The 24,570-nt window shown below is 31.8% G+C and overlaps 4 protein-coding genes across 6 annotated transcripts; 2 read left to right on the top strand and 2 right to left on the bottom strand.

Moving 5' to 3' along the window:
- Nucleotides 1–6,428: 6,428 nt before the first annotated feature.
- Nucleotides 6,429–9,276, bottom strand: LOC148300452 (26S proteasome non-ATPase regulatory subunit 14). The gene is made up of 4 exons (XM_088274801.1): nucleotides 9,203–9,276; nucleotides 8,784–8,964; nucleotides 8,386–8,542; nucleotides 6,429–7,218 (listed from the first exon to the last, which is right to left on the bottom strand). Exons 2-4 carry the CDS (start codon nucleotides 8,959–8,961, stop codon nucleotides 6,612–6,614), a joined length of 942 nt encoding a protein of 313 aa, XP_088130927.1. The 5' UTR covers nucleotides 8,962–8,964; nucleotides 9,203–9,276; the 3' UTR covers nucleotides 6,429–6,611.
- Nucleotides 9,277–9,336: 60 nt separating this feature from the next.
- LOC148300451 (COX assembly mitochondrial protein homolog) lies at nucleotides 9,337–10,271 on the top strand. The gene is made up of 2 exons (XM_088274802.1): nucleotides 9,337–9,418; nucleotides 9,940–10,271. The coding sequence occupies exons 1-2, from the start codon at nucleotides 9,346–9,348 to the stop codon at nucleotides 10,269–10,271; spliced, it is 405 nt and encodes a 134-aa protein (XP_088130928.1). The 5' UTR covers nucleotides 9,337–9,345.
- An 87-nt stretch (nucleotides 10,272–10,358) lies between these two features.
- On the bottom strand, nucleotides 10,359–12,488 carry LOC148300450 (uncharacterized). Its single transcript, XM_088274799.1, has 3 exons — nucleotides 11,174–12,488; nucleotides 10,920–11,074; nucleotides 10,359–10,517 (listed from the first exon to the last, which is right to left on the bottom strand). The coding sequence occupies exons 1-3, from the start codon at nucleotides 12,174–12,176 to the stop codon at nucleotides 10,359–10,361; spliced, it is 1,317 nt and encodes a 438-aa protein (XP_088130925.1). The 5' UTR covers nucleotides 12,177–12,488.
- A 238-nt stretch (nucleotides 12,489–12,726) lies between these two features.
- On the top strand, nucleotides 12,727–24,485 carry VhaSFD (V-type proton ATPase subunit VhaSFD). 3 transcript variants are annotated; one of them, XM_088274795.1, is made up of 11 exons: nucleotides 12,727–12,916; nucleotides 13,022–13,103; nucleotides 13,257–13,446; nucleotides 14,151–14,369; nucleotides 18,894–19,043; nucleotides 20,239–20,373; nucleotides 20,937–21,122; nucleotides 21,846–22,033; nucleotides 22,442–22,630; nucleotides 23,231–23,344; nucleotides 23,689–24,485. In XM_088274795.1, the coding sequence occupies exons 1-11, from the start codon at nucleotides 12,853–12,855 to the stop codon at nucleotides 23,780–23,782; spliced, it is 1,611 nt and encodes a 536-aa protein (XP_088130921.1). In that variant the 5' UTR covers nucleotides 12,727–12,852; the 3' UTR covers nucleotides 23,783–24,485. The 3 variants fall into 3 exon arrangements, with proteins under 3 accessions (XP_088130921.1, XP_088130922.1, XP_088130923.1); XM_088274796.1 differs by lacking the exon at nucleotides 18,894–19,043; XM_088274797.1 differs by lacking the exons at nucleotides 18,894–19,043; nucleotides 23,231–23,344; nucleotides 23,689–24,485 and having other exon boundaries at nucleotides 22,442–22,634.
- The last annotated feature ends 85 nt before the right edge of the window (nucleotides 24,486–24,570 follow it).

Genomic DNA, 24,570 nt, shown 5'->3' with positions numbered 1-24,570 from the left:
CGTGCGGCTTCTAGCGTTGACGAACGCTGAATTAGACCTGTCATTGCGAGTGTCGCCTCAACAACTCAAGCCTTGCAAGGTCACTGCAAGGTAACTGGGGGATGGTCCATAATCCGAACTTCTCGCATTTGAAACATTCCCGTATTATGCATTAAAAAATCAAACTTTCAATGCCATCTTTAGTTTGTATTTTCACCTGTTGATGAGAACTTATGAAGTTCTCGAAACTAGTCGTGTTTACATTAACAGGCTCAAAAAAGGGGTTTTGTACAAGTACTTTATTTCTTACTCCACAGACAAGAAGGTGGCTTGGTTGGTCTTCGCAAAAAATATGTTTATGCATATATGAATGTATTTATGTATATTTACTTTTTATTTTATTTTAATCATCATGTTATTCCTCATAATTAAATAATTGAATGTCTTCATTAATTGATTTGGCAGTCGGTGTTTGAAAATGATGCGGAATGCATAGAAACACGTGTCACAATTGATTTTAAGAAATAGTGGTATTTACCATGTAAAACTTTAATTGAAAAATAATTTAATGTCATCGTTAATTCCTGTCGGAGATATTTGAGGTTATATAGCAAAGTAATTATTTAATTTATCAAAAAAATTAATCATTTTTCATTATACGTATACAGTAACCGTTTTATTAATTAAATTTTTATTTCGAAATGCTGCTTTTTTTTGTGAAAATCTAAAATTGTAATTTTTACGCAAAGCATTGTTTTCCTCAATATAAAATTTTCAAAAGTAAGTCACTATCGAAACTTTTATATACATACGTGTAGTAAGGTAGGATATATTATTTTATTTTAAGTGCTATTATGCTTAATATTTTTTGAATACCGTCATTATTTTCTCAATCAGTTACAAAATGACGATGTTAAATTTTATCCATCTAAAATCTGAACTCGAATATTTGCATACTCAAATTTATTTCTGCTATAGTTACTGAAGTATTTACCGAATCACAAATCTTCAAAAATCATTCAGCTAATAAACTAATTTTATACTTTCGCAACTGGTACGAAATCGTAAACGTCTATTAATAATTTTATTTCATTTCGTGCTGAAATAATAAAAAGAAAATATGAAAATACCAGTGAAGTAGAGAAATAGGCAGAGCCGGATTAACCTTTAAGCTAAAAAGCGTAACCTATCCACCCTCTTGCGATTTTGACCTTCCAGTTTCGCTTATCGGCTCAAAATTACTTAATCCGGCATTGGAAATAGGTATATTTTATTACATCATTGATTTAAGCGACAGGCGCAAAGAACTATAGAGCATTAGGTAAGAATTACCGAACAGCAGTAAGGGCGTTTGTGCACTACACGGAATTGTACCGTCCGGCACTTCAGTTATTTTATTTTATTTTATTTGTTCGGGAATTGTATAGCTTACATATAAAAAAACAGATATAATAAACAATAGTTACATTAACAATAATAAACATTACATTAACAAAAATAGTTACGTTAAAAAAAAGCCAATTAAACAATTCCACATTTATGTTATAAAACTACCTATTAAAAAACATTCAGAGATTTAAAAAAAGGGTATGATATAAAATAATAGATTTAGCTGGAAGGAGAAGGAAAGGAGAGGAATTAATGATGGTGGTTAAAGGATTTTTTTTCTAGGTAAGAAGTTTAAAAATAAGAATATATTTATAAATATACGTACATACATATACATACGCATACATATACACATATACATACATAAACATATATATTACATATACAGAAAAAAATTGTCATGCACCGTTCACCCCCCACCCATAACATAACTATAACATAACATAACAGAGTATGACAACTTTCTACTAACCTCTTTTTTATTATAGCTATGCTTTTTCCAAAAATATCAATGTCATTAAATTAAATGTATGATTAAATTAGCATGATAAAACGGATGATTGGCTTTGATTGGCTTGTGCTTTTGTCTTTCTTTCTTCGGATCGGTAAATTCGATCACGCTAAACTGTCCCAGTCGCTTAGCTAAAAAAAACGGGACTGCCGGACGGTAAAATTCAGTGTAGTGGTTTTCCATTATAGTAAAAACATAAGCCTACATTGCAATTTATAAGAAAAAACTAAAATCCATTTTCTTTGCTTGCAAAATAAGGTGACGGAGGAAAGGGTGAACCTGAATATCACATGTAATTTTTCATAGATTTTTTTGCGACATTAAATAAACGGACAAGAAAGTAATATTAATATTATTTATTACATCGGACACTGGATTATTCACCCTACGGATGAGATGACAAATAATTAATGCAATATGGATGTTCATTAATGGGGAGAATGGTGAACGTTACACAAGTGAATAAAGTGATTACTTAAGCTAGCCAAATGCTTCATAAAAAGGGAAAAATGATTCATGTTCATATTAAGTTTCATATCAAGACACCTTTAAAAATGGACAAGAAAGCGGCTAGTTTTTAATAAATAATAAACCGGACGGTCCTGTACCTGACACTACTGAATCTAATATAAAAATATATCTAAAAAAGCGAAAAGAGAATCTTTCGAGAACTCAAACATTTCAATGAATGTTTAATATTATAAGTAAAGTTATCATAATCATGAATAAAATCCTACAAAGTACGAATGACGCACAAGCGAATCTTCGAAATTCACATTCAAATTTTCCTAAGTTCAAAATAAAAAGATAGATTACGCTTACACTCGAGTTTGACGTCATGAAAACGCTTGGAAATGATTCGAGGAGCATTTTCTACCCTAAACTCCCCTACTCCAGGCGTACACCTTTAGGACTGAAGCATACGCACGGTTTCCGAATACGGTTTCTCGATTCGGTTTCGAATGCACGAAACCCATGCAAAAACTGATTTGAAGAAATGAGCCTACGCAGGTTCGAATTTTTCCATATTTTTTTTAATTACCTAACGTCCAAGTGACCCTGAAATCTAGCTACGGCTTATGCAACACTGCTTTTCATGACTCTACTCAGGCTTCAACTTTTTAAGTTTTATAGCCTATGCCTACTCGTGCGTGGATTTACTCTTTATGTTTAAAGTTACTATAATTTCATGTAATTCATGAGTGAAAATTCAAGGTAAAAACCCATAAAATGTCCCGAACAGATATATATTTTGGAACCATACGCTTAGAAATAAAACTATATTCGGAAACCGTACGTATGCTTTGGGTCTTTGGGCTAAAACTGTTTACCACTCTTTCTTACCCTTCTAACGTCATTCAATCTTATTTTTAAATTTCACTGAAAAGTTTCTTAAGGGAATGGGAGATGGAGCTGGAAAACCAATGGAATTCATTTTTGAAACGTAATAAAAATATTATAGTATGTTCATGAATATTTTTCGAAAGCGGTTTTTAAGTTAAAGGGAATTTAATCTTAATTAATTAAACCAAATGTTCGCCAATAATATCACCAAAATAGTCAAAATAGTCAAAATAGTCGCGTGATTATGGGCGAAACTATTCGGCTGTCTCCATTAATTACCAGTCGGTGATAAACGAAGACAGCCGATCCGTAACAAGTCGAAAACAATAAAATCGGCGACAACAACAAAAAAACTTTATAAATGGTCAATAAGCCCAAAATTTAATAACATCCGTCATTTCTCCAAACTTATCTTATTACCTTATTTTATTTTTTTTCAGTATTAATTGACTGTTCAACGTCATGTGGTAAAAAAGGGTACGTATACCATTTCCAAACAGAATAATTTACCCAAAAAAGTTAATTACATATGATTGATTATCATAAATCGAGGAGCAAAAAAGACGTACCTATCTACTATCTATCTACCAACGCGCTTAATAAAAATACATGAGGATTGAAGAATAAATACTGAATTTATTATTGTTAACCATATATAATAAACTATCAAATTAACATTGCTTCAATTCGATGCAGTTCCCTATGCACCCTTGGTTACGGGTAAGGGTCAGTATTTGTAGTAGTAGTGGTTTCATTTCCGTTGACAAAAATCAATAATTTTATTCGGTACTGTTATAATCTTTGAGCGAGCACAACAACGAACTAAGGCATTACAAATTGTCCGAGATTCGGAATTATATTTAAATAATATAGCATTTCCTATAACATTCCCTTGCATAGGATCAATAATACACCGCACTTCCCCAATCTAAAGAGCTTTTAATACTAACCCCTTATTTTCCCGCACCTTTCTGTTCCACCCTTATTTTTCCATCCAATCGGTTTTCACCTTCTCCAACTACTTCTACTTCTACTTTAATACTGTATTATTTCATTTCATACAATAACATTATTCATATCAGCCACTATGTAGATTATTCTCCCAACTGATGTACGTTTTTTATAAACGTTTCAACTTGCGATGAAGCATATTTTTAATACGAAAGAAGACCGAAGTCTGACCATTCCAGGGCTTAAGTAATCACTTTATACACTTGTGTAGGGTTTGCCGGTTTGACCATCATTGAACATCCATATTTAACTCATTATAAGTCAATCTTTTGAACATTTTTAAGGCAGGAAAATAACCTCCCAACGTCTGTCAAGTCAAGCGAGAATTTGTAGATTGCGCAATCTTTGATGGCGCCGTCCACATGTTCTCCCATGCCGGATGGATGAATTTTGAACATTTTCTTCCCATTCGGAATATCGGCGCTATACAGGGTCCAGGTTTTCTATGTTAAAGACCCCTTTTCCCCTGGCCACGTCGACGATTGGTTTTTCAGTTGCAGAACTTTTTCCACAACCGAAGTCAAAATGGCGCCCTACGAAAACGAGACAAACGAAATTTAACCGAATAAAAGTTTTTTAATCATTGAGCACTGCCTTTGGGTTTGGCAATGACATGGCTGTCTTCATCATTATATTCTAACATGTTCACTTTAACCTACAATATGTTTTTATATTCTCTTATAACTAGGGAATGAGATTTACAGATCTCAACATATTGAGAGAGAAACACGGATTTTTTAAAGCTCAGGAATAAAATATGCTTTTTGTATCAATCCCAAACCTTACTAAGGACAACAAAGGAACAAAAAGAAAGGATGATTATTGCTTTAAATTATTTAGATGTCCACATTTAAATAATAATTGTTGTATTATTGATTGTAACATGATCTCATAGTTTTTTACGAAGAATTTTTTTGTTATAAATTTTTATCGGTGTGTTGAATATTTTATCAAAATTTTGTCCGTTTTACACGTAACAGTAAAATATCGATCAATTAGGTAAAATTATACAGTGCATATTTTATTTATTAAAAGAAAATCATTCAGAAGCGTACCTAGAACAAAAATTCACGTGATTTTTTGCGCACACACAGAAATGTGTTTCCCACGTCCAGCGATCAATTACCAAAAGAAGATTCCACCTTTTGGATAATGTACTTTCAAAGTCATACCTTTACCGCCATCTAACGGACTTTGATGAAAGTAATTTAATAATGCAAAAAATACCCCATGAATAAAATGTTCTTTGTTGTTGATAACAATTAGTTGGTCTTTGTTGATAACACAGCGCAATTGCCATATAATACTACAAGTTAAGGTTATTCAAGTATTGTAATAACATGCAACCCCAAATGATCTTACCATTGCTGTTATTTTTCATTACCTCATAATTAATACCCTTTTTTGCTTTCTCATATAGTAGTAATATCCTAAGTTCCTTCCCTCATATTACCAGGATCCTTTCAAATGTATTGCACTTATTATACTCAGGAATCTGGAGGGAAGAACTTATCACTTCATCTTTTTTTTAATGGCAAAACTGCAAAACCTGTATTTCAGCGGGATTTATCCGGGTAGGCTGGTAAGATAAACAAGGTAGAATACATTACAAACACCCAGACCAATTAAATATTTTTTGAATTCATTATTTAATTGTCGGAAATCAACCTAGCGATTCCGGTTTCACAGCTGAGCAAATACCCAACTATGCTACGGCGCCTGCCTTAATATAATTGGTCATTAAGTTTCTTGAATGTTTCTCGCAGATACTTTGTGGCACATTTTATAAACTTTATAAGATAAAACTACATTGTTTTTAACCACTTTTTATTGGTACTTTCCTCGAACCGGTTTCGACAAGAACCTTGTCATCATCAGGGTTTAACATGTGCATGTTATTTAGTAGTTTTATTTTATAAAATTATCAAGTTGATTCAAAGCAAGGACCTATGAACCCTTTGGGTGAAAAAGGTGTCCCAGAATATCCTATTACATATAATTTAAAGTAAATAATGATGTAAACAAACACCACTCTTCCTGTTACACCCACTAATAAAGTAATTTAATGAAAAAAAAATCAAGCTATACAAATATGTAACATCAACAAACAATACTTACACACAGTAATTGCTTTAGTATGCAAATACATAGTATGTATAATTAGGAAAACTGTAGGGAAAAATAAAAATGAACATTAGATAAAATGTTTGTATTTGAATATTTTGTTATAAATGAATATTGTGGGCGACGATTCCCACACTTCGGCGATTCCGCAGTCAGAACACTGTTCCAAAAAACCACATGTTGGAAGTAGTCTATCCGCGGGCATTTCGTAAAATTGAAAAGACACTTGGCGAAATGCAGACACAAGCAGAGATTAGTACCCCTTAAAAGCTAAAGTATCCAGCATAGCACACAGACACTGAACAATATTAGTTGACATTAACACATCCACTTTCTCCTCGAGATGTCTCTTGGGGTCCTGTTTGCCCACATTCTTGATAGCCAACTGTTCCGGAGTCATCTTCTCTTCGTCTTCTAAAGCCTTGTTATAATTCTTGGCTAGTTCCAGCATGTCAGAAACGGTTGTTTGATTTAAACAGCTATGTTCCTTGTAGTCCGCTAAAGTGAGTCCGTCCATCCATGATTTCTTGTGCAGATTCAGGAGCATCTTTTGCTCCAGTTCATTTTTCCTGTAGTTGATGCTGATAGAGTAATAGTGCCTGTTGAGGCCGTGGATGAGCGCTTGTACGGAGGGCTTCTGCAGATGGCCGAGGTTGGAGGTGGTCTGGCGAGGCTCCTGGCCCAGCACCATCATGTTGGGGTTGATGAGGCGGAAAGCGTCGATGACCACCTTCCCCTTCACGGATTGGATGGGATCCACCACGACTGCCACGGCCCTCTCCGATAAGGCCTCGAAGGACTGCTGCGTGTTGATGTCCACACCGGAAAGCCAGCAACCGAAACCGGGATGAGAATGATACCTGGAAAACCAAATCAAGTTAAATTACAAACATTCAGAAACGACAACGCTTGAGATATCGAGTAAATATTTTTGTGTCGTACGCATCAGCAGTAGCTTGTACGATTATAGATAGAAAATCCAAATGCCCTAGCCACTGTTGCTACTCTCCTTCTCTTGCCTGAGCTCTTCATTTAAGTTATTTGTACCCTGTCCTAAGATATTTTATTTCTAAATCCAAGAATCTGCAGTGCATAAAATATATGATCAGAAATAATGCTTTCACATGAACATATTTCAAATATATATTTAAAAATTTTAAAACATTATATAGGAATATGTTAACCAAGATCCGCATTAGTGCATGCGTACCCTTATACTGAAACAATGGATGTTTTGTCAAATAAATCGCTCCGATAAGGTTGGAGGATTTTTATAACAAACAAAAAATAAAAAGTCATTAAAGGTAATAATATTTTAAACCAAAAAATAATACATAAAGTGAGATACTGTTATTCTATCATACCGGACAACAAATGTGTTCGGCCCTCAACATGTGTTTCAACATCATAAATACTATTGTGAAATATTTTTGTTTTTATAAAATATTTTTTCAATTTCCTGACCCCGGAAAATCGGGAATGTGCTGTACACTATAAGTAATGATTCTGTGTAAGTTCAATTGGAAAACACACTACACTTTCACAGTTCAAGGTCAGATATACAGATAATTAAACTTTCAACACTGATGTCAATATTTGAATCTCAATGGAGTGATCTATCTCGCAAGTTTCATAATTATTTAAATATACATACGAAGAAAAAAATCTATGTTGGTATTATTTACATGATTTGGACTGAATTGCGCTATGACTCAATAATGTACTTACATATGCTTTAAAGTGACAGTTTTATAAATTATATTTTAAATTTTAAACACCAGTGTATATATTAAACGACATTCCTCACACACCATTGGGTAAGGACAAAGAAAATTTAATCACAAAATACTGACTATATAATACTTTTAAAGATATAAGAATATAGAGATATAAAAAGAAAGTTATAGTTTTTTGCAAAATACATTTAAAAATGCCCACTTTTGCCAACAATTAGTATCCCAATCGGTCAAGCAAAAATGGGGCAACATTTCAATTTTGAGCTATAATTTAAAGTGAGCGAGACTCACCAACCGACGACCATCTCTGGTCTTCCAGTCTGTTTAAGCATATCCAACATTTTAGCTTGGAATACAGGATCAACTGCTTCTACTGAAACTCCAGTTCCAGTTTGTGGCATAGCAAATACGTCAATTACTCGTACTGTGTAATCATCCACAAATTCACCTGAAACACGAAATTTTTTATTAATTAACATAATTTACATACATTTTTAATGCACATTTAATTTCTCCAATAAGCGAAAAAATATTCAGAAGGCACATATGTGTATGTATATTTTTGAAAAAACAGTATAAAATACAGAAAAAAAATATAATTATTTTTTCGAAAGAATTAAGGGATAAAAACAAATTTTATTCTAAATTAGGGCAAAAACACAAGTAGTTAACTTTATTCTGCAACTTACCTAACATTAATCCCATGACTTCCATGGGTACCCCTGCCCTGCCGTGCTTCAACATTTTCAGCAATGCCAAAGACGATATGTAAACCTGCTCGGCAGTATCTACTACAGGGGCATCAGTTGGAGGAGGCGCTTGAGAGAGTCCTGGCATCCCACCGCCTAACCTCAAAATTCGATCCATTTTCTGCAAGTAATGTTGGCAATTAAAGGTTGTTATATTATATCTAAATATAATACTCTACTGAAAAATATTTTTCTGTTAATAAATAATCATCATCGGAAGACATTCGATAGTCAAAATGTATAAAACAACAAAATACTCAGCAAGAATTCGGACGAAAGGTAAACATAAGAGCGAAATCAATTTAGTGAAATAACGCTTTTTCTTTCATCTATAACTGAAAAGTAAATCGGAAACTTACTTAATAAAATAAAACTGGTATTTCTGATGCAAAATATAATAACGCACTGAACTGACAACTCACAAAACACAGACAAATTGTGACAACCAAAATCTCGAATATGCAAGCTCACGAATATTCTTCAGTCACGGCGTTTCAGTGTTATGGCAACGATGGCCGCTGCTAAAGAATCGCACGTACTCTCCGACAAATTTTCAGCAGGCCCTCACGGATTGGGTAAAAAAATTTGTGAAAATCATTAGTGAAATCTTAATAATAATTTGCAGTGAATCATATAACATTTATACGCGATAATTGGGAATCTCCCGTTTCTTGTACTGCGGCGTGGGGTTGCCTGTTAATATTATTATCTCCGTGTCAGTAGACAATATTTTCTATACAGTCCTACACATTGGAAACCGGGGTTAAAGAATACAGTTCGAAGTAAAACTTTCCCACCCTAACATAGTCATGTTTCACCTCATAATATTATTAATACTATCAAAGAAATACATAAAGCATAAAACTTTTACAATCCGATGTACAAAAATATACAAAAAAAATATTAATAATAATTTTAGAACCTGTACTGATATCTCAATTCTGAATTGTTGGCGACTTTTTTGGGTATCTCAATATAGTACTTGATATTATTAGGAAATACTCAAATCACAACTCGAATTCAATGAAGATTTCCAATTTTATTTTAAAATAATAAACATCAATGTAAGTATTTAAAAATTATTTTAATTTTACAGGGGACCCTGATGATCTTTCTTTACGAAAGGTAGAAATAGAAGTTCTTATACCAAAATTAATGAGGGAAAAGGCAAAGACAGAAAAATGTATTCCAGAAGTCAAAGCATTTGAAGTCTGTTGCAAAAAATCATCGCTTTTAATGGTGGTGAAATGCAGAGAAGAAAACACAAACCTCAAGAATTGCCTAACAGGATGGTACCAAAATGAAGAATTCAAAGCCCTTTGCACCAGTCAATATTTAAAGGAAAGGAGCGAATACAGGCGTTCAGGAATACCAAAAAAATTCAGGGATTTAAAAACGAATGTTCTTCCGCAAAACAATATTAATTAAGACTTAATTTTTTTTAATAAGATTTATTGTTTAAGAATAATATACATAGGAAAATAAATAAATAGCATTGTAATTTATAATTTCTTTTTACTTTCCATCTTGGTCACAATCGAATCTCTCCTGTTTTGACAACCAGCGCCTTAGTAAAACTTCCAAGACTTTAATTTTTTTTAAACCATCGGGGTTTTTACACAATTTATCAATACTTTCCCCACTTGGCACGATAATGCGAGCAATGATGACTTCCTGAAAACAATTACTTTTTTATTATAACTGTGAATAGTATTTACATAATATGATATTTGTTAGCACAAATAAAATAAATACTTGGAACATTTACATTTATTTATTGACCAACGAGTGCTTTCACCAATAACCGGTATTATATTTCTAATTTTATTTGAACAACAGTGGAAATATATATCATTATAAAGATTTCAATTTAAAAAAAATTAAAAAATGTAACAGAATTCATAGAAAAATAAAAAACGAAATTTCATGAATAATAGTGTCTACACCACAAAAAAAATAGTTAACCATGACATAATCAATTTTAATCAGAGCCAAACAAGACTATTTGAAATGATCAAGCAGAAACTCTGCCGAATACTTTTGGATTGTGGGATAGGCAACTCTGCACTAACTTACTTTTACTGCAGTTCCTGCCATTCGTACAGTTCCAAGGATATTTTTCCAGTCATATTTAGAGTGCCAAGATTTTGTAGTTGAATCCTGCGAGATAACGACTTCAACTAATACAATATAGCTAGCATGGTAGAATGGTTGTCCTTCTTTATACAATACTGAAACATAAAAATGTTGATGTAGATTTTTTTTTATTTGACATTTAAAATTTAATTCATATTTATACATATATAATAAAGTCAAAAATTCTGACTTACAAAAATCACCACCAAATTTGATCCCAGGTTTGACAATCCAACCTTTCGAACGATAATAATGATAAACAATATATTTTGAACAAAAATCAGGTTGTGATTTACTAAACAACTGCCAAGTTGTGTCTAAATCTAGAGGTTTCTCATTATCATCTAAAATTTGAAGGCAGCCTAAACCATATGCCAAAAAAAACGCTTCCTGCAAAGTCAACACTAAGCACTCTTCTAAATTTGATTGGTCAATATATACTTTAGGCGTTAAGTCTTTAAAATAGTCATCTTTTTCTGAATCACTGTCAGGCAGGACGATGACTGAATTAGGAGGAAAATTCAGATCATGAATTGTTTTTGTATCTTCAAGCATTTCACTTTCATCATTCTGTATTGGCGGCAATATTTCATTATGAGATGTGGATTTATCATAATTCGTGTCTATGACTATTGGTACGTTATTACCACTAGTGCTAGGTTGAGTGAAGTCTAATGTCTCTGTCTTTTTTTGTGCCAAATTTTCCTCATCACTGGAAAGAACATCTATAATTTCACAATTTTTGAGAACTGTTTCTGAGTCTAGATGTTTACTTTTACAACCTGATTCAGCATTATCTATTGTTGAATTGAGTTTCATGATATCATCTAGTAAATCACTTTGTGAACTTTTTGATGACCTTTTATTTCTGTTTTTACTACAGTCGATTTTATTCATCCATTTCTTTCGATGCAGATACTGTCGTTTCTTTAAAAACCTTGGTAATTCAGAATTATTTCTCATTATGTAGGGTCGCGACCGGGAATTCGAACCCTTACCGAAATTGCCCATGTTGTGTAAAGCACTTATCTCAGCCGGCGTTTTCACTATGACACCGAAGCCATTAAAAAGTCCAGTACAAATAATAGGTACCCAGTTATCAATTGAAATGCCTATTTCTGATTCAATGAATATCGGAAACGGTTGCTGTGATTCGAATGTACACTGTCTTTTTTTGCGTGGTTCCTTCAAATCCATTTTAATAAATGTAATAGGCAAAACTTTAAAACAAAACTACTTGTTAGTTGTTCTTGATATCAATACACAACACACAAAATTAGGAAATAACTTTCATTATAATGATTCTAAGAATTGTGCCGAACAAAAAAAAAACACTTTGCGGTAGTATTTTACGAATGTGGCTATTTATAAATTTTCCAAAATTATGACTATAACAGAAAATATACAAAAACCCTTCTCCTATCTGTGTGAACTGTCAAACAAACGTCAAAACTTGACCAAAGAAATCATCCATATTTGGAACAAGTCGAGATTGTCCTGATGATCTTCGGCAGATCGAGATACTTGATCGGAGTAGTCAGACAATATTATTTGAACGTATATTTGAATGATATGAAGTCAGTGACAGAAAACTGTCAAAATATATTTTTTCGCTTGGTTGGTGCAATCGTTTTGTATTATTATTGATCACAGTAGTGTTGTCTTTTTTTAGCACATATAAAAAATCTATAAGTACATGAAATGCAGCACGCCAATTAATGAGTCTGTTACTATCGTCATACCCATCAGTCACAAGACTTCTCAGCTGAGTCCGCCGAGTTGTTCGCCTTCTTTCAATATAATAATTCACTGTTTCTGGTTGTGTATAATTTTGGTTATTTGATCAAAAGTTTTAGCATAAGAGCTCGTTAAAATGGCGAATATGCATGATAATTCTATTAAAAACATTATTCCATCTTTACCAGATGAAAAGATTGGTGAGTTAATTCTGCCCAGCCCTATTTGTTTTTATTATATTTTATTAACGTCGTAATACCATTTTACATTATTATTTCTATTTAATATATTATTGTGTATTTAAGATATGATTGCTGCTACTAGTGTGCTCCAGCAGCAAGCTTCAGATATTCGGCAGCAAAAAGTTAATTGGCAGTCTTATTTGCAGTAAGTGCAATATTCTCTCATTTTTGTTATTATTCAACTACAAATGGCAGTGTAATGCTGTATATCACAAAACATTTTAAATTAAATAAAATAACCTTCTTTCCATTCTCTTGAATGTAATTCGTCTTTACCGAAACATTGTTTATTTTATAGGTCACAGATGATCACCCAAGAGGATTACAACTTTATTGTGTCATTTGATAGTGCCGATAGCAAAACAAAGGAGGTTCTGCTTAAGGACCAGAGGGCTCAATGTGCCAAGACTTTCTTCAATCTTCTTGGCCATGTTAGCAAGGACCAGACCATCCAGTACATCCTCATCATGATCGATGACATGCTTCAGGTAATCGTTTTTCCTTTCTCTTCAAAAAGGTACTACATATTGTATAAAAATAGAATCTTCAAAGTCCGTGCCAAGTAGCAAGGTGGATGATGACATTAACCAAGGGCAGGATTTGAGGACAATAGTGCAATTTTATATTAGATAGAACTCGCCAAATGAAACAAACTTTAAGATAAAATTGTCAAAAATCTCCAATTTTATGATGTATATTTAAATCATGGACTTTTCTGCCAATTATGTTTTTCCAGGTTACTGTGCTTTGTCCATAAAAGATTAACATCTGAACTGCTGCGAAAATTTAAGAAGAGATGTTATTACGTTCGCTCTTTGACATTTTATCGATTTTATTATGCTATGTAATATTTTAACACTGATTTATGGAAGCGACACATGGTACTGTCAAAGGAAGGATAAAAGCAGAGTGAACGCTGTTGAAATGCGCTCCCTCAGACGAATGTGTAGAACATCGTTTTATGACAAAGGATTATAAGAAAGAAATGTAAGGCCGAACTAATTGAAAAAATTAATAAGAGTTTTTTAAGATAGTATGGACATGTGGAGCGAATGGATAGTGAGAGAATGACTAAGAAAGTGTATGTGGCGAATGTTAGCTGGAGAACAAAACTAGGACAGCCGAAAAATATTTGGTTTTCATCACCTTATTTGCGCAGTTCTATAATTTTTATAATTTTTTTTATTCACAGGAAGATAAGACCCGTGTTGAAATATTCCACGAGCATGCTTTGCGCAAGAGGGATTCTCTTTGGTTGCCCTTTTTGAACCTCTTGAATCGCCAAGATGGTTTCATCATGAATATGTCGTCTGGAATTATCGCTAAAATCGCGTGCTGGTCTCGCGAGCTGATGGATAAGACCGACTTACACTATTACCTCACTTGGCTGAAAGAACAACTGAAACTTAATGTAAGTGAAAACAAAAATATTCTCTCTTTCTTCAGTCAACATTAATTTAATTCATTGTCTGCAGCCTTTACAAAAACATGTATTTTTTATATCGTTTATTTTATGAAATTGAAAGATGAAAGGAAATACGTTTTGTATTGAAAGATGCATTTAAACAATGAGTTTGACAATTTAACAGTTTATAAAAAATTTGACGTTCTGCAGGATAATTTTTGCAATTTTTTTTTATTTCTCACGGATTATCTCAGCAACAAATGCATTTTAAAAAGTGATATTTTAATCACACTGCCCTATGTACATTATCAATCTTAAAAGACTGATCGTTATAATATAAATTTTTCTCATATTGGTTTTAAGAATAAATGTTATTTTTTACTGGCTATTAAGTTATAAGTATAAGTCAGTTTTAATTTTAAATATCCATATATTTCTCTATGATTGTAAAACTTTGATTTTCCTTAGTTGAATTTAAAATTTTCAAATTCAGTGTTCACCAAAATTTTAGACAAATTTTTAATGACAAACTTGATAGAAAAACAATTGAAATATTATGAATTTTCTATTATGTAAATACATAGTTGTTATTTATAAATTTTGGCACTGTTACTTCACTACCTTGACTGATTGTTTCAATATCACTCCTAGTACACCTAAAATAATGTTACCTTGTACAAAGTGCAGTAAAAACTTGTTAATTTTAGCAACAATAATTAAAATTCTATCATATTAAAAAAGAAAATTATCCTGGGCCCATCATTATTTATTCATACAAAACATTTTTAAATACATTGAGATATCGTAAAAAAAATCTTTGAGTCTTATGTATGTTTAAATTACCAATTTTGTAAGCCGTTTTTCTATTCCTATTTTTCAACAAAACAGAAAATTTATTTCAAAACATCTTTGCATATCAGTCTGTATATTGAAAACAAGTAATTTTTGTAATTTGCTAATTATACACTATAAATATTTTTCATGTTTTGATCCCTTTAATTTCATATTAATAGGTTTTTTTTTTAATAAATGCTTTTCCCCCATAATTATAATAATTATTTGATTGATTGAATGAATTTAGTAAAACTAGTTACTAGTTACTATGCTAATATCAATTTATTTTCAATTTCAGATGTTATTCTAATCACTTAATTGAACTTTTTTGTTTTTATATGTATGGGGAACCAAAAGTAACGGGAATTTCGTCATAACTTCTTTATGTTTTCAATTATTTTTACATCAAATTTTGATCACCTTCAAAGTATTCTCCCTTGACCACAACGCACCCAATTCTGCAAACAATTCTTCCGTTGTTTAAACATTTTTTAAATTCACTTATCGGGATTTTCTATCTTTTTACATATCTAGGCCTTCCAGCAATTTTTGTTTTACCTCCTCCACAGTGGCAAAACGCTTTCCTCCTCTCATATCCCTTTTGAGTCTGGGAAACAAAAAGAAATCACAGGGGGCTAGATCACCTTGGAAATAAATTCTGGGTCCTCTTTGGGCTGATTTTGAAGCTCAAAACATGCCTGAAGTCGACGCTCCCTTTGCTCGCCTGTGAGAAGGCGAGGGACAAATTTGGCTGCAACTCTTCTCATGTGCAACTCTTTTGATAAAATCCTCCGAATTAAACTCTAAAATGATATTCCAAACATCTCACAGAGTTGATCAATGGTTTGGCAACGATCTTCACGACGAGAGCATTGATTTTGTCGATGTTTTCGTTAGTTCTTAACGTTGAGAGGCGTCCTGAACGGGGTTGGTCTTCTATTGACATTTCTTCTTTTTTAACCTTTTCATAGCCGCAAATAAATTACGCGGCAGTGCTCAACAGGCCAAGTATTTTTTTGAAAAAAAAAAGTTGTCTAAGGATTTTTTTTGTTGTTGTTTTTATTGAATTATAATTTACTTACCAAATATTATATCCCGCATCGATTGTTAGAGTTTTATTCTTGAAGTTAAACCAGTTTCAAATTTTCAGGGTTGTCACACTAAGTCGCACACGCAAGTTTTTATTAAATTTAATATTAACACACAACTATTATTTATCAATGGAATATTTTAAAATAATAAGAAAAACACAAAAAAATTGAGCAAAATAAAAACCCCTGGCGTTCAAAACAATCGATTAAAATAATCAATATTTCAAGTGGTTTGAGTGGTAGCCCTAATGACATCTGTCAACTGTCAGCTGAAAGTGATACCGATAAATCACTTAAAAGTATTTAAAAACTTTATAAAATATTTTGTGACAACTTCAACTGATGGCAATGTATGTTCCGTTTTTGACAGATTGTCAATATGAGTTAAAACTGCGGAGTAATACGTCATCAAAAGTACTGACGAGATATCTCGTCTCTGGCCATACGGGCACTCCGCCATTTGCCGAGATATCTCGTCTCTGGCAACCATCGGGTTAAAATGTGAAAACCACTCGTAGACTCTGGTTTTACTAAGAGCAGCATCCCCATAAGCAGTCTTAAGCATTACAATAGTTTCCACTGCCAATTTCCCCAACAAGACACAGCGAAATCATGTTTTCGGTAAAACGGAAAAAGATGTTTCACTAAAAAAATTCTCACAGACGAACCGATACACTCACAGCAACTTCGCTTCGCACACTAACTCAGGAGACAATGCGTGGTCGAACAATGCGTATCCTTACTCTCTCTCCCCACTACAGCGCAATTCCCGTTATTTTTGGGTCCCCACTTGTATTTTGATAACATTTCTTAAGCTTTAATTGTTGTTTTCTTAATCTTATAATAATCTCATTATTTTTAACATCCCTTTTACTCGAATAATATTTTTCTAGTTTAGTTGCTGTGTGAGCTTATACTATATTAATTCCAATTAAAACTGAATTTCCGAATAGTATTTTTGTTAATATAGCATGTTTTATTTGTATATTACTATTGAATGTATTTTAAGACTTATACTATTATATAATAACTGTCAGGCTGTATATATAAACCATATTTGTATATTTTAATCATAATCAATAAGTTTTTTTGAATATATCTCCTCTACTAGATGGCATATTGTCAATTTCTTTGCCGAATACCTAAATTATTGTAATTATATAAATCTTTTTTTTTTTAAATCCATGGTCGGTTTAAAGATGTTTTTATTTTTATTTTTTGTTCTTGATTAATATAGATGCAATATATTGATGATTATATAATTTGGGATTTCGGATGTAAGTTTTACCTATATAGTAAATTTTTGCATAATAATACCTTTGTTTTGCTTTGATTCCACTCTTCTTCTATAACTTGTTTGTTTGCATACTAACACCTCTAGTATAATACATAAGATAGTGTTGAATTAACTTACTGTGTTTTTAAAATTTATTTTTTGGACTCTTGATAAATAATTTACAGATTTGTCCTTAATATTTTTTTCTTTCCAAAAATTTACGTATGATTATCTTACGTGAAATTTAAAATGATTATGCTACTTTCCCATTTATTATATATTTTATCTCATTCATCGGTTTTTATTTATAGTACCTACAGGTTTTAAAAAAAGCCTATGTACCTTTTTCCTGTATATTCATTTGTTAAATAAATAAAACCAATCTTTAATTTCAACGCCACTTTTACGTTTAAGTAAGGTTTGCCATTCATCCCAATATGTTGGGACATGAATGTATTAACAACCCAATATTCAGCTGACACACCGTGATTTTAATTTTAGCAAAAATTTAAAATTAGGTCATTTAAGATCTATAAAGTTTATTCAAAATAAAAATTCAAAAAAAATCTTATGATAAGTGTTTTTTTTTCTTTTATTTGAATACTTCATGTGTTTTCTAAAATGTGAGTATTTAAAATGTTGTAAATTGATGTTTGCCTGAAATGGGTGTCTTACTACTATAAGTTCTATGACTATTTTTTAAATACAGTTAATTTCCTTACAAACCAATTCCCGTAAACTTATCTATGTGTATAGTTAGCTTGACTATACCTACCATAACTACATGAATGAGAACTCTTTTTTCCATTTGTTTTATAGCATTGTTTTATATCACTAAATTTTTAATTGTATTGTCAGCCTTAATATAACTTAAATTATGCCATAAAATAATCTACTAACTATTCAAAATCAAAATATCATATGTATGCATAGTGATTTAAACTTATAAATTTATGCTAATGATCTTATGGATAAAAAACTAAATAATATCTGTTTTACATAATTTATACCTTGAAAATGTTTTAATATGACTTCAAACATAGTGTAACAAAGTAATTTGTATATTACAATTGTGATTTGTATCTTATCTGTATTTAACAATATTTTCCTGATCAATGTAATAACACGTGTGTGAATCTTTGTGTTTTACGTGAAATAACGCAATCTGAATTGTGAACTTAACTTAGAAACAGTTTGGATTGGCTTCATTTAACCAGGAGCTGTGTAAGTGTTGCGCAAAATGAGCTTTTTAGACAACTAGCCGCAGCTTTCGGGGATTTGTCTTCCATGTTTGGGAAACATTTTCCTTTATTTTGAAATGATTCCAAGGCGGACCAACTGACAGCAGACATTGTGCACGCCGAGAATATTCGTCAGTCGACCTTGGGGACTGAAAAGGGAGCAAAGGGGACTCAAGAGTCCTATACGGAAGTGTCCGCCGCTCTGGATGAACTTAAATATTCCACTCTTGATATTTCGGTCTGTAATCTCATGGATTTTATTAACTATTTGTAAGTTATGTATAGAGTGCTTCACTAGGTAGTCTCCAATATGAACCAACTCCATTTTCTTCTCCATCCATATGAAGACATGACATAAAATAAATTGTTTTATGAGCTTGGTGCGTGTGAATCTAGTATGATCTTATATGTACACAAAAGAAGTTATTTATGTTTTAGCTTTTTCTGTCTAATGGAAGAAAAAAGTTAAATAATACTCATTTAAAATATTCATTGTTATCTTCCATTTCCATTATCAAATTAATTTCACCTCTAAATTAGTTTACGCCATTCTGTCCTTCACTTCAGATACCAGACCAGAGGGATGTAAAATAAAGATTGAGTTACAAATCACAAAAAAACAGCCCCCCTAGGAATCGAACCTGGGGCTTTGACCAAATGCGTTAACCACTAAAACTACACAGACGGACAAAACCTAAACCTGTGTCTTTGTATTTTTAATTTATTTTTTGACAAAACTTAAGCATTGTATTTTGGAAATTTTAAGGAAGTATTATTATTTGTCATCATCATTGTTGACTTGTGTAAAATAAATAGCAATATTAACTTATATTTTTAAATATATACATGGTGCAGATTTAAATTTGCTCCATAATGGTGTGATAAAGTCGATGATTTTCAATTTCAGGATTTCCAAAAAAACATTTTTAATACTTGTTATTCCATTTTTAAAAAGGAAACATTGTGATTTTTGTATTATAAAAAATATTATTTGATATCTTGATTTATAAGGTGCACTATACATATTCCATTCATTCAATCATCACGCAAGGAGCAAGGAGGTTGTAAATGAAAATAAAATGATTTGATTTACCTATGTAATAATTTATGTAAATATTGCTGATATTATTTTAAAAGCTCATTTGTCCTCGTGTTACAGTGTATTTATTATGCATATGCGCATGGAGTTTTACATATACCTTTCTTATGTCTTGGATTTTGAACTAAAATGGGTTTTTTATTAAAAATGCATAATTTTCAAATAATCTTTAGGTAGTATACATACTGAACATCACTGTTATTATTTCAGCGCCTGGTTTTTTTTAACCTAAATATACTTAATTAGCATGTTTTAAGTCTCATTTATCGATTTAATTTTTTTTTTTACATAACTCCTTGACATGATTTTAATTTCTCTGGGATTTATTTCACAGAACAATGAATATATTCAATCGGTGGCTCGCTGTCTCCAAATGATGCTGCGTATTGATGAATACCGCTTTGCATTCCTTTCTGTTGATGGTATTTCTACGATCCTCTCCATCCTGTCATCCAGAGTCAACTTCCAGGTAATAAATTAATAATTTCATTAATTGATTTGATAGTCACTTTGTGGATATAAACAATAATAAACCCATAATTAACAATATGACAAAGCCTCCCCCTATTGTTTTTATTCCCACTGATAAGAAATAATAAATAAATAAAAATAAGAAACAGCTTCTACCCCTTCTTGAACCTTCAACGTTTCAAGGAGAGAACTCTAAAATTAAGAATCAGCTTCACATACAGTATTTGAAAATCATGCGAAATGCATCAAAAGAAGTGTCACAATAGATTTTAAGAAATAATGGTATTTACTAAGTAAAACTTAAATTAATATCCTTAAAAAAATTTACTAAATATGTGGGGGGGAAAAAATATTTTGAAATGATCTCTCTCTCAGGTCTCAATCCTGTGGATTGGTCGGTAGCAACAGATGACATATCTTTCGCCATTCTCGCCTATTTTCGAAAGTCCTCTTCAGCTCCTCACACGTGTGGATATAATTGAAATGATATTCACATTGTAATGATGGACACCATATTTCAACAACTATACTTATACAAAATGTTAATTTTTTTTATAACAGGTGCAGTATCAATTGGTATTTTGCCTTTGGGTGCTAACTTTCCACCCCCTTCTGGCAGAGAAAATGAACAAATTCAATGTGATCCCAATTCTTGCGGACATCTTGAGTGACTCTGTCAAGGAAAAGGTTACCAGGATTGTTCTCGCTGTGTTCCGCAACCTTATCGAGAAGCCAGAAGACAACCAGGTAAATATTACTTCTTAAAGAATTATGCTACTTTTTTGACATCTCAACATAGATGAAGAAGAATATGGAAGTCCGGGCATTTACGGGGCTTACGATCGTCATAGGCTGGTTTAAGTCATGACTTTACACATGTGTAACATTCACCAATTCTACCCGTGATTGACAACCACATTATTCAAATTCTTGGAATTTTTATATATATGATCCAATTTTGTAACAATGTACAAGAATCACTAGAATTTTCGATAGTGACATCTATTGGTGAGACGAAGAAGCTTTTTTACTGAGCAGAAACTCTTATATTTGTACAAGTCCCGTAAATGCCCAGACTTCCATATTTTTCTTCATCTACGTAGAGATGTCAAAAAATAATATGATAAATAACTCCTATAATTGGAGATAATCCAGATTTGTGAACAAGTATTTGGACACACTCAAAATGTTGTTAATAATGCTACGATTTATCTTCATTTCCATCATAAACGAGTGGTTTAACAGCACATATATAAAAATTTATTCTATTTTATTTGTTTGTTTGTTTATTTTATTTGTTTGATAACGCCAATGTTCAACTGAACATATAATACCAAAACTGGACAGTATAGTAGTAAAACTACTGTGTCGATTTGGTGATTACCCAAAATACTCAAATATAATAAAGAAAGTATAAACTTTTGATTCCTCGCTTTGTTAATACGATGACTATCAATATCTCTGTTTCAGATGGCTAAAGAGCATTGCATGGCCATGGTTCAGTGCAAGGTGTTGAAACAGCTTTCCATCTTGGAGCAAAAGAGGTCTGACGATGAGGACATCATGGAAGATGTAGTGTTTCTGAATGAAAAACTCCAGGCTTCTATCCAGGACTTGAGCTCATTCGATGAATACTCCACCGAAATAAAGAGCGGAAGGTTATTACTTTTCATTTTTATTGAACTCTACAGACAATCTTTTCATTAGATATTAGTGTCTTCTTATAATTGTTGGAGGCATAGTTATTTGTTTATTGTAACTGCAGACAGTAAAATACAAATAACTATTGTTGGGTAATATATCCAAAATAAAATAAATAGCAGTGTTTGATAATGTCCTAAGAAGACGAAACGCGTTACATATTAATATATACATAAATAAATGTAGAATTCAATCCAAAAAACCGTGTTTTATTTTGGATATATTACCCAACAATAGTTATTTGTATTTTTTTTTTTAATATTTAAAATATCATCAGAGCCTGCAATGGCGGCAGCAGGATATTTTTTTTTATTGTATCTGACAAAGTGAGTGGCAGTTTTGGTATTACATTTTTTTCTTCACAGGTTGGAATGGTCTCCGGTGCACAAGTCAGCCAAGTTCTGGCGTGAGAATGCGGGGAGACTGAACGAGAAGAACTATGAACTTCTGCGAACCCTCATCCACCATCTGGATACCTCCAAGGATCCCCTTGTGCTCTCCGTGGCCTCCTTCGACATCGGGGAATATGTCCGACACTATCCTCGTGGAAAACAGTAAGCTATTTACAAACATAAACAGTTATCAAAAATGTCATTAAAATTTAGTATCTTCAATTTTAAATTGTTGTTTATCTTTCAAACATGATAAATTATATAAACAACATGAATTGTTTGACAATGTTTGTAAAATTTTCAAGCACCAAACTAGAAAATATTTCAAAATAAACACATGCAAAAGCATTTGGAAGCGAATTAGTGCCATTTACTGAATTTCATTTCATGAAGTTATTTTTAATATATTTTTGTAAAGCAGACTTCTTCTTCTTCTTCTTTTTAATGGCTTTTCACCCATCTTGGATGTTATAGCCAGTGTCGAGGTATTATAGCAGACTTCAGAAAATTTATTATTTTCTAGAATCGATAACAATTATTTCATTAATGGAATCAACGGTTCTTATCTATTCATTTTAAATTTTCATAAAACATCAGAATACAATTTTTGATAATCATAATAAGTCCTTTGAAACACGTGTCACAATATAGAATAATAATATTCACCTAGTAAACGATATAATTTAAAATATAGTATTTTTTTTCAATATACTTTCCTCTATTTCTCAACATTATAATGATATAATTGAAACTTTTCTTTAGCGTAATCGAGCAATTGGGAGGAAAGCAGCTTGTGATGCAGCTGTTGGGCCATGAAGATCCTAACGTTCGCTATGAAGCCCTTCTTGCTGTCCAAAAACTAATGGTCCATAACTGGTAAGGCTGTTTATCCAACATCCCCTCAATTATTCATATACAATTAGATATGGCAGCCACTGTCGTATTGTCATTTAGTGTCATTTCTCGACCAGAAGAATGGCATCTTATTTTTAATCCTAAGAAGCTAGCGCTACAGGCATGTGGCATCTTGAATTCAATCAGCCATTGTTCATTTCATCTTTCCCTTTTTTTTGCAATTTGACGAATAGGTTGCATTTTCACATCAAACTTGATGTGAAAATGCAATTGACATTCCCACTTTAGGAATCATCATTGAAATAAAATGTAAGTGAAATATTCACAATTTACTTGCAATTCTCAAATTCATTTTTTTTGTATAGGGAATACCTTGGAAAACAATTGGAAAAGGAACAAACTGGCAACTCCGCCACTGGAAAACTAGGCGGAAACAGCTCTGTCGGCGCAAAGGCTTAAATATTTGATCCCAACATAATATTAACAGTCTTTTTATATTGACTGTATAATTTTTGTCCTAATAAACAACTGTATTATAAAAAATAAATACTTAAATTGTTATTGCCATTGTAAAATAAAATCTAATTGCTTCTTATCAATGCAATTTTATTGTGTATAGATTTACATTAATGAACAGATTTTTTAATAAAAAAATATTTTAACACATGTGTGTATGTGTTTTGAGTATCTGTTTTCACTGCCTAGAATTGATCAAAATACTCCAATATTTGATCAGATAAAATTTCTTAAATCATCAATATTGCTGTTTTTGTCACAATTGCAACTTCAATCGAAAACATACATTCCAAATTTATCTGAGTTAATAATTTATCAGTTCTTAAATAGAAAAAAACATATTACACGTTGTATATAAATAATATATGATAATAAAAATATAAAAAATAAATTATAAAACCACGCATAACATGATAATTTGTATGTATTATTATGATTGGGTGACATGAAAGTGTTATCAGTTTCGTGTTTTATTTGGTAAGCACACATCATTATATTTTCAAAACATTTTTGTTTGTAATAAATTTTGTGTATTTGTATTGCAGGTTAATTCAATACATATTGTAATTTATCAAAGTGGTTGCTAGTATTATGACCTTAGATTGTTATAAAGTGTTTAAAAAATTAGATATTTAATAAACAAATGTTCAGTTAATTTATTGACTTTTATTTGTCATCATTTAAAAATACATGCATCGTAAAATATAATTCTAAAAATATTTGATTTTTAA

The sequence above is a fragment of the Brachycentrus maculatus genome, unplaced genomic scaffold, assembly GCF_059751285.1.
Source record: "Brachycentrus maculatus isolate JH-2025_06_01 unplaced genomic scaffold, ASM5975128v1 h1tg000714l, whole genome shotgun sequence".
NCBI lineage: Eukaryota > Metazoa > Arthropoda > Insecta > Trichoptera > Brachycentridae > Brachycentrus > Brachycentrus maculatus.
The sequence above is the reverse complement of the archived record's forward strand: the minus strand, read 5'-3'. Positions and strand labels throughout refer to the sequence as shown.

What these genes read in the sequence shown, in the direction of transcription:
- LOC148300450 (XM_088274799.1), bottom strand. Translation starts at nt 12,176, where the DNA reads ATGGATTTGAAGGAACCACGCAAAAAAAGACAGTGTACATTCGAATCA. An exon ending in CAAATTTGGTGGTGATTTTT is followed by an intron (nt 11,075 to 11,173) that starts GTAAGTCAGAAT and finishes TTTATGTTTCAG; the next exon opens with TATTGTATAAAGAAGGACAA. An exon ending in TGGCAGGAACTGCAGTAAAA is followed by an intron (nt 10,518 to 10,919) that starts GTAAGTTAGTGC and finishes AATTGTTTTCAG; the next exon opens with GAAGTCATCATTGCTCGCAT.
- LOC148300451 (XM_088274802.1), top strand. Translation starts at nt 9,346, where the DNA reads ATGGCAACGATGGCCGCTGCTAAAGAATCGCACGTACTCTCCGACAAA. An exon ending in AGCAGGCCCTCACGGATTGG is followed by an intron (nt 9,419 to 9,939) that starts GTAAAAAAATTT and finishes TTAATTTTACAG; the next exon opens with GGGACCCTGATGATCTTTCT.
- VhaSFD (XM_088274795.1), top strand. Translation starts at nt 12,853, where the DNA reads ATGGCGAATATGCATGATAATTCTATTAAAAACATTATTCCATCTTTA. An exon ending in AAGAACAACTGAAACTTAAT is followed by an intron (nt 14,370 to 18,893) that starts GTAAGTGAAAAC and finishes AATGATTCCAAG; the next exon opens with GCGGACCAACTGACAGCAGA. An exon ending in AAACTAATGGTCCATAACTG is followed by an intron (nt 23,345 to 23,688) that starts GTAAGGCTGTTT and finishes TTTTTTGTATAG; the next exon opens with GGAATACCTTGGAAAACAAT.
- LOC148300452 (XM_088274801.1), bottom strand. Translation starts at nt 8,961, where the DNA reads ATGGATCGAATTTTGAGGTTAGGCGGTGGGATGCCAGGACTCTCTCAA. An exon ending in AGTCATGGGATTAATGTTAG is followed by an intron (nt 8,543 to 8,783) that starts GTAAGTTGCAGA and finishes TTCGTGTTTCAG; the next exon opens with GTGAATTTGTGGATGATTAC. An exon ending in CCAGAGATGGTCGTCGGTTG is followed by an intron (nt 7,219 to 8,385) that starts GTGAGTCTCGCT and finishes TTGGTTTTCCAG; the next exon opens with GTATCATTCTCATCCCGGTT.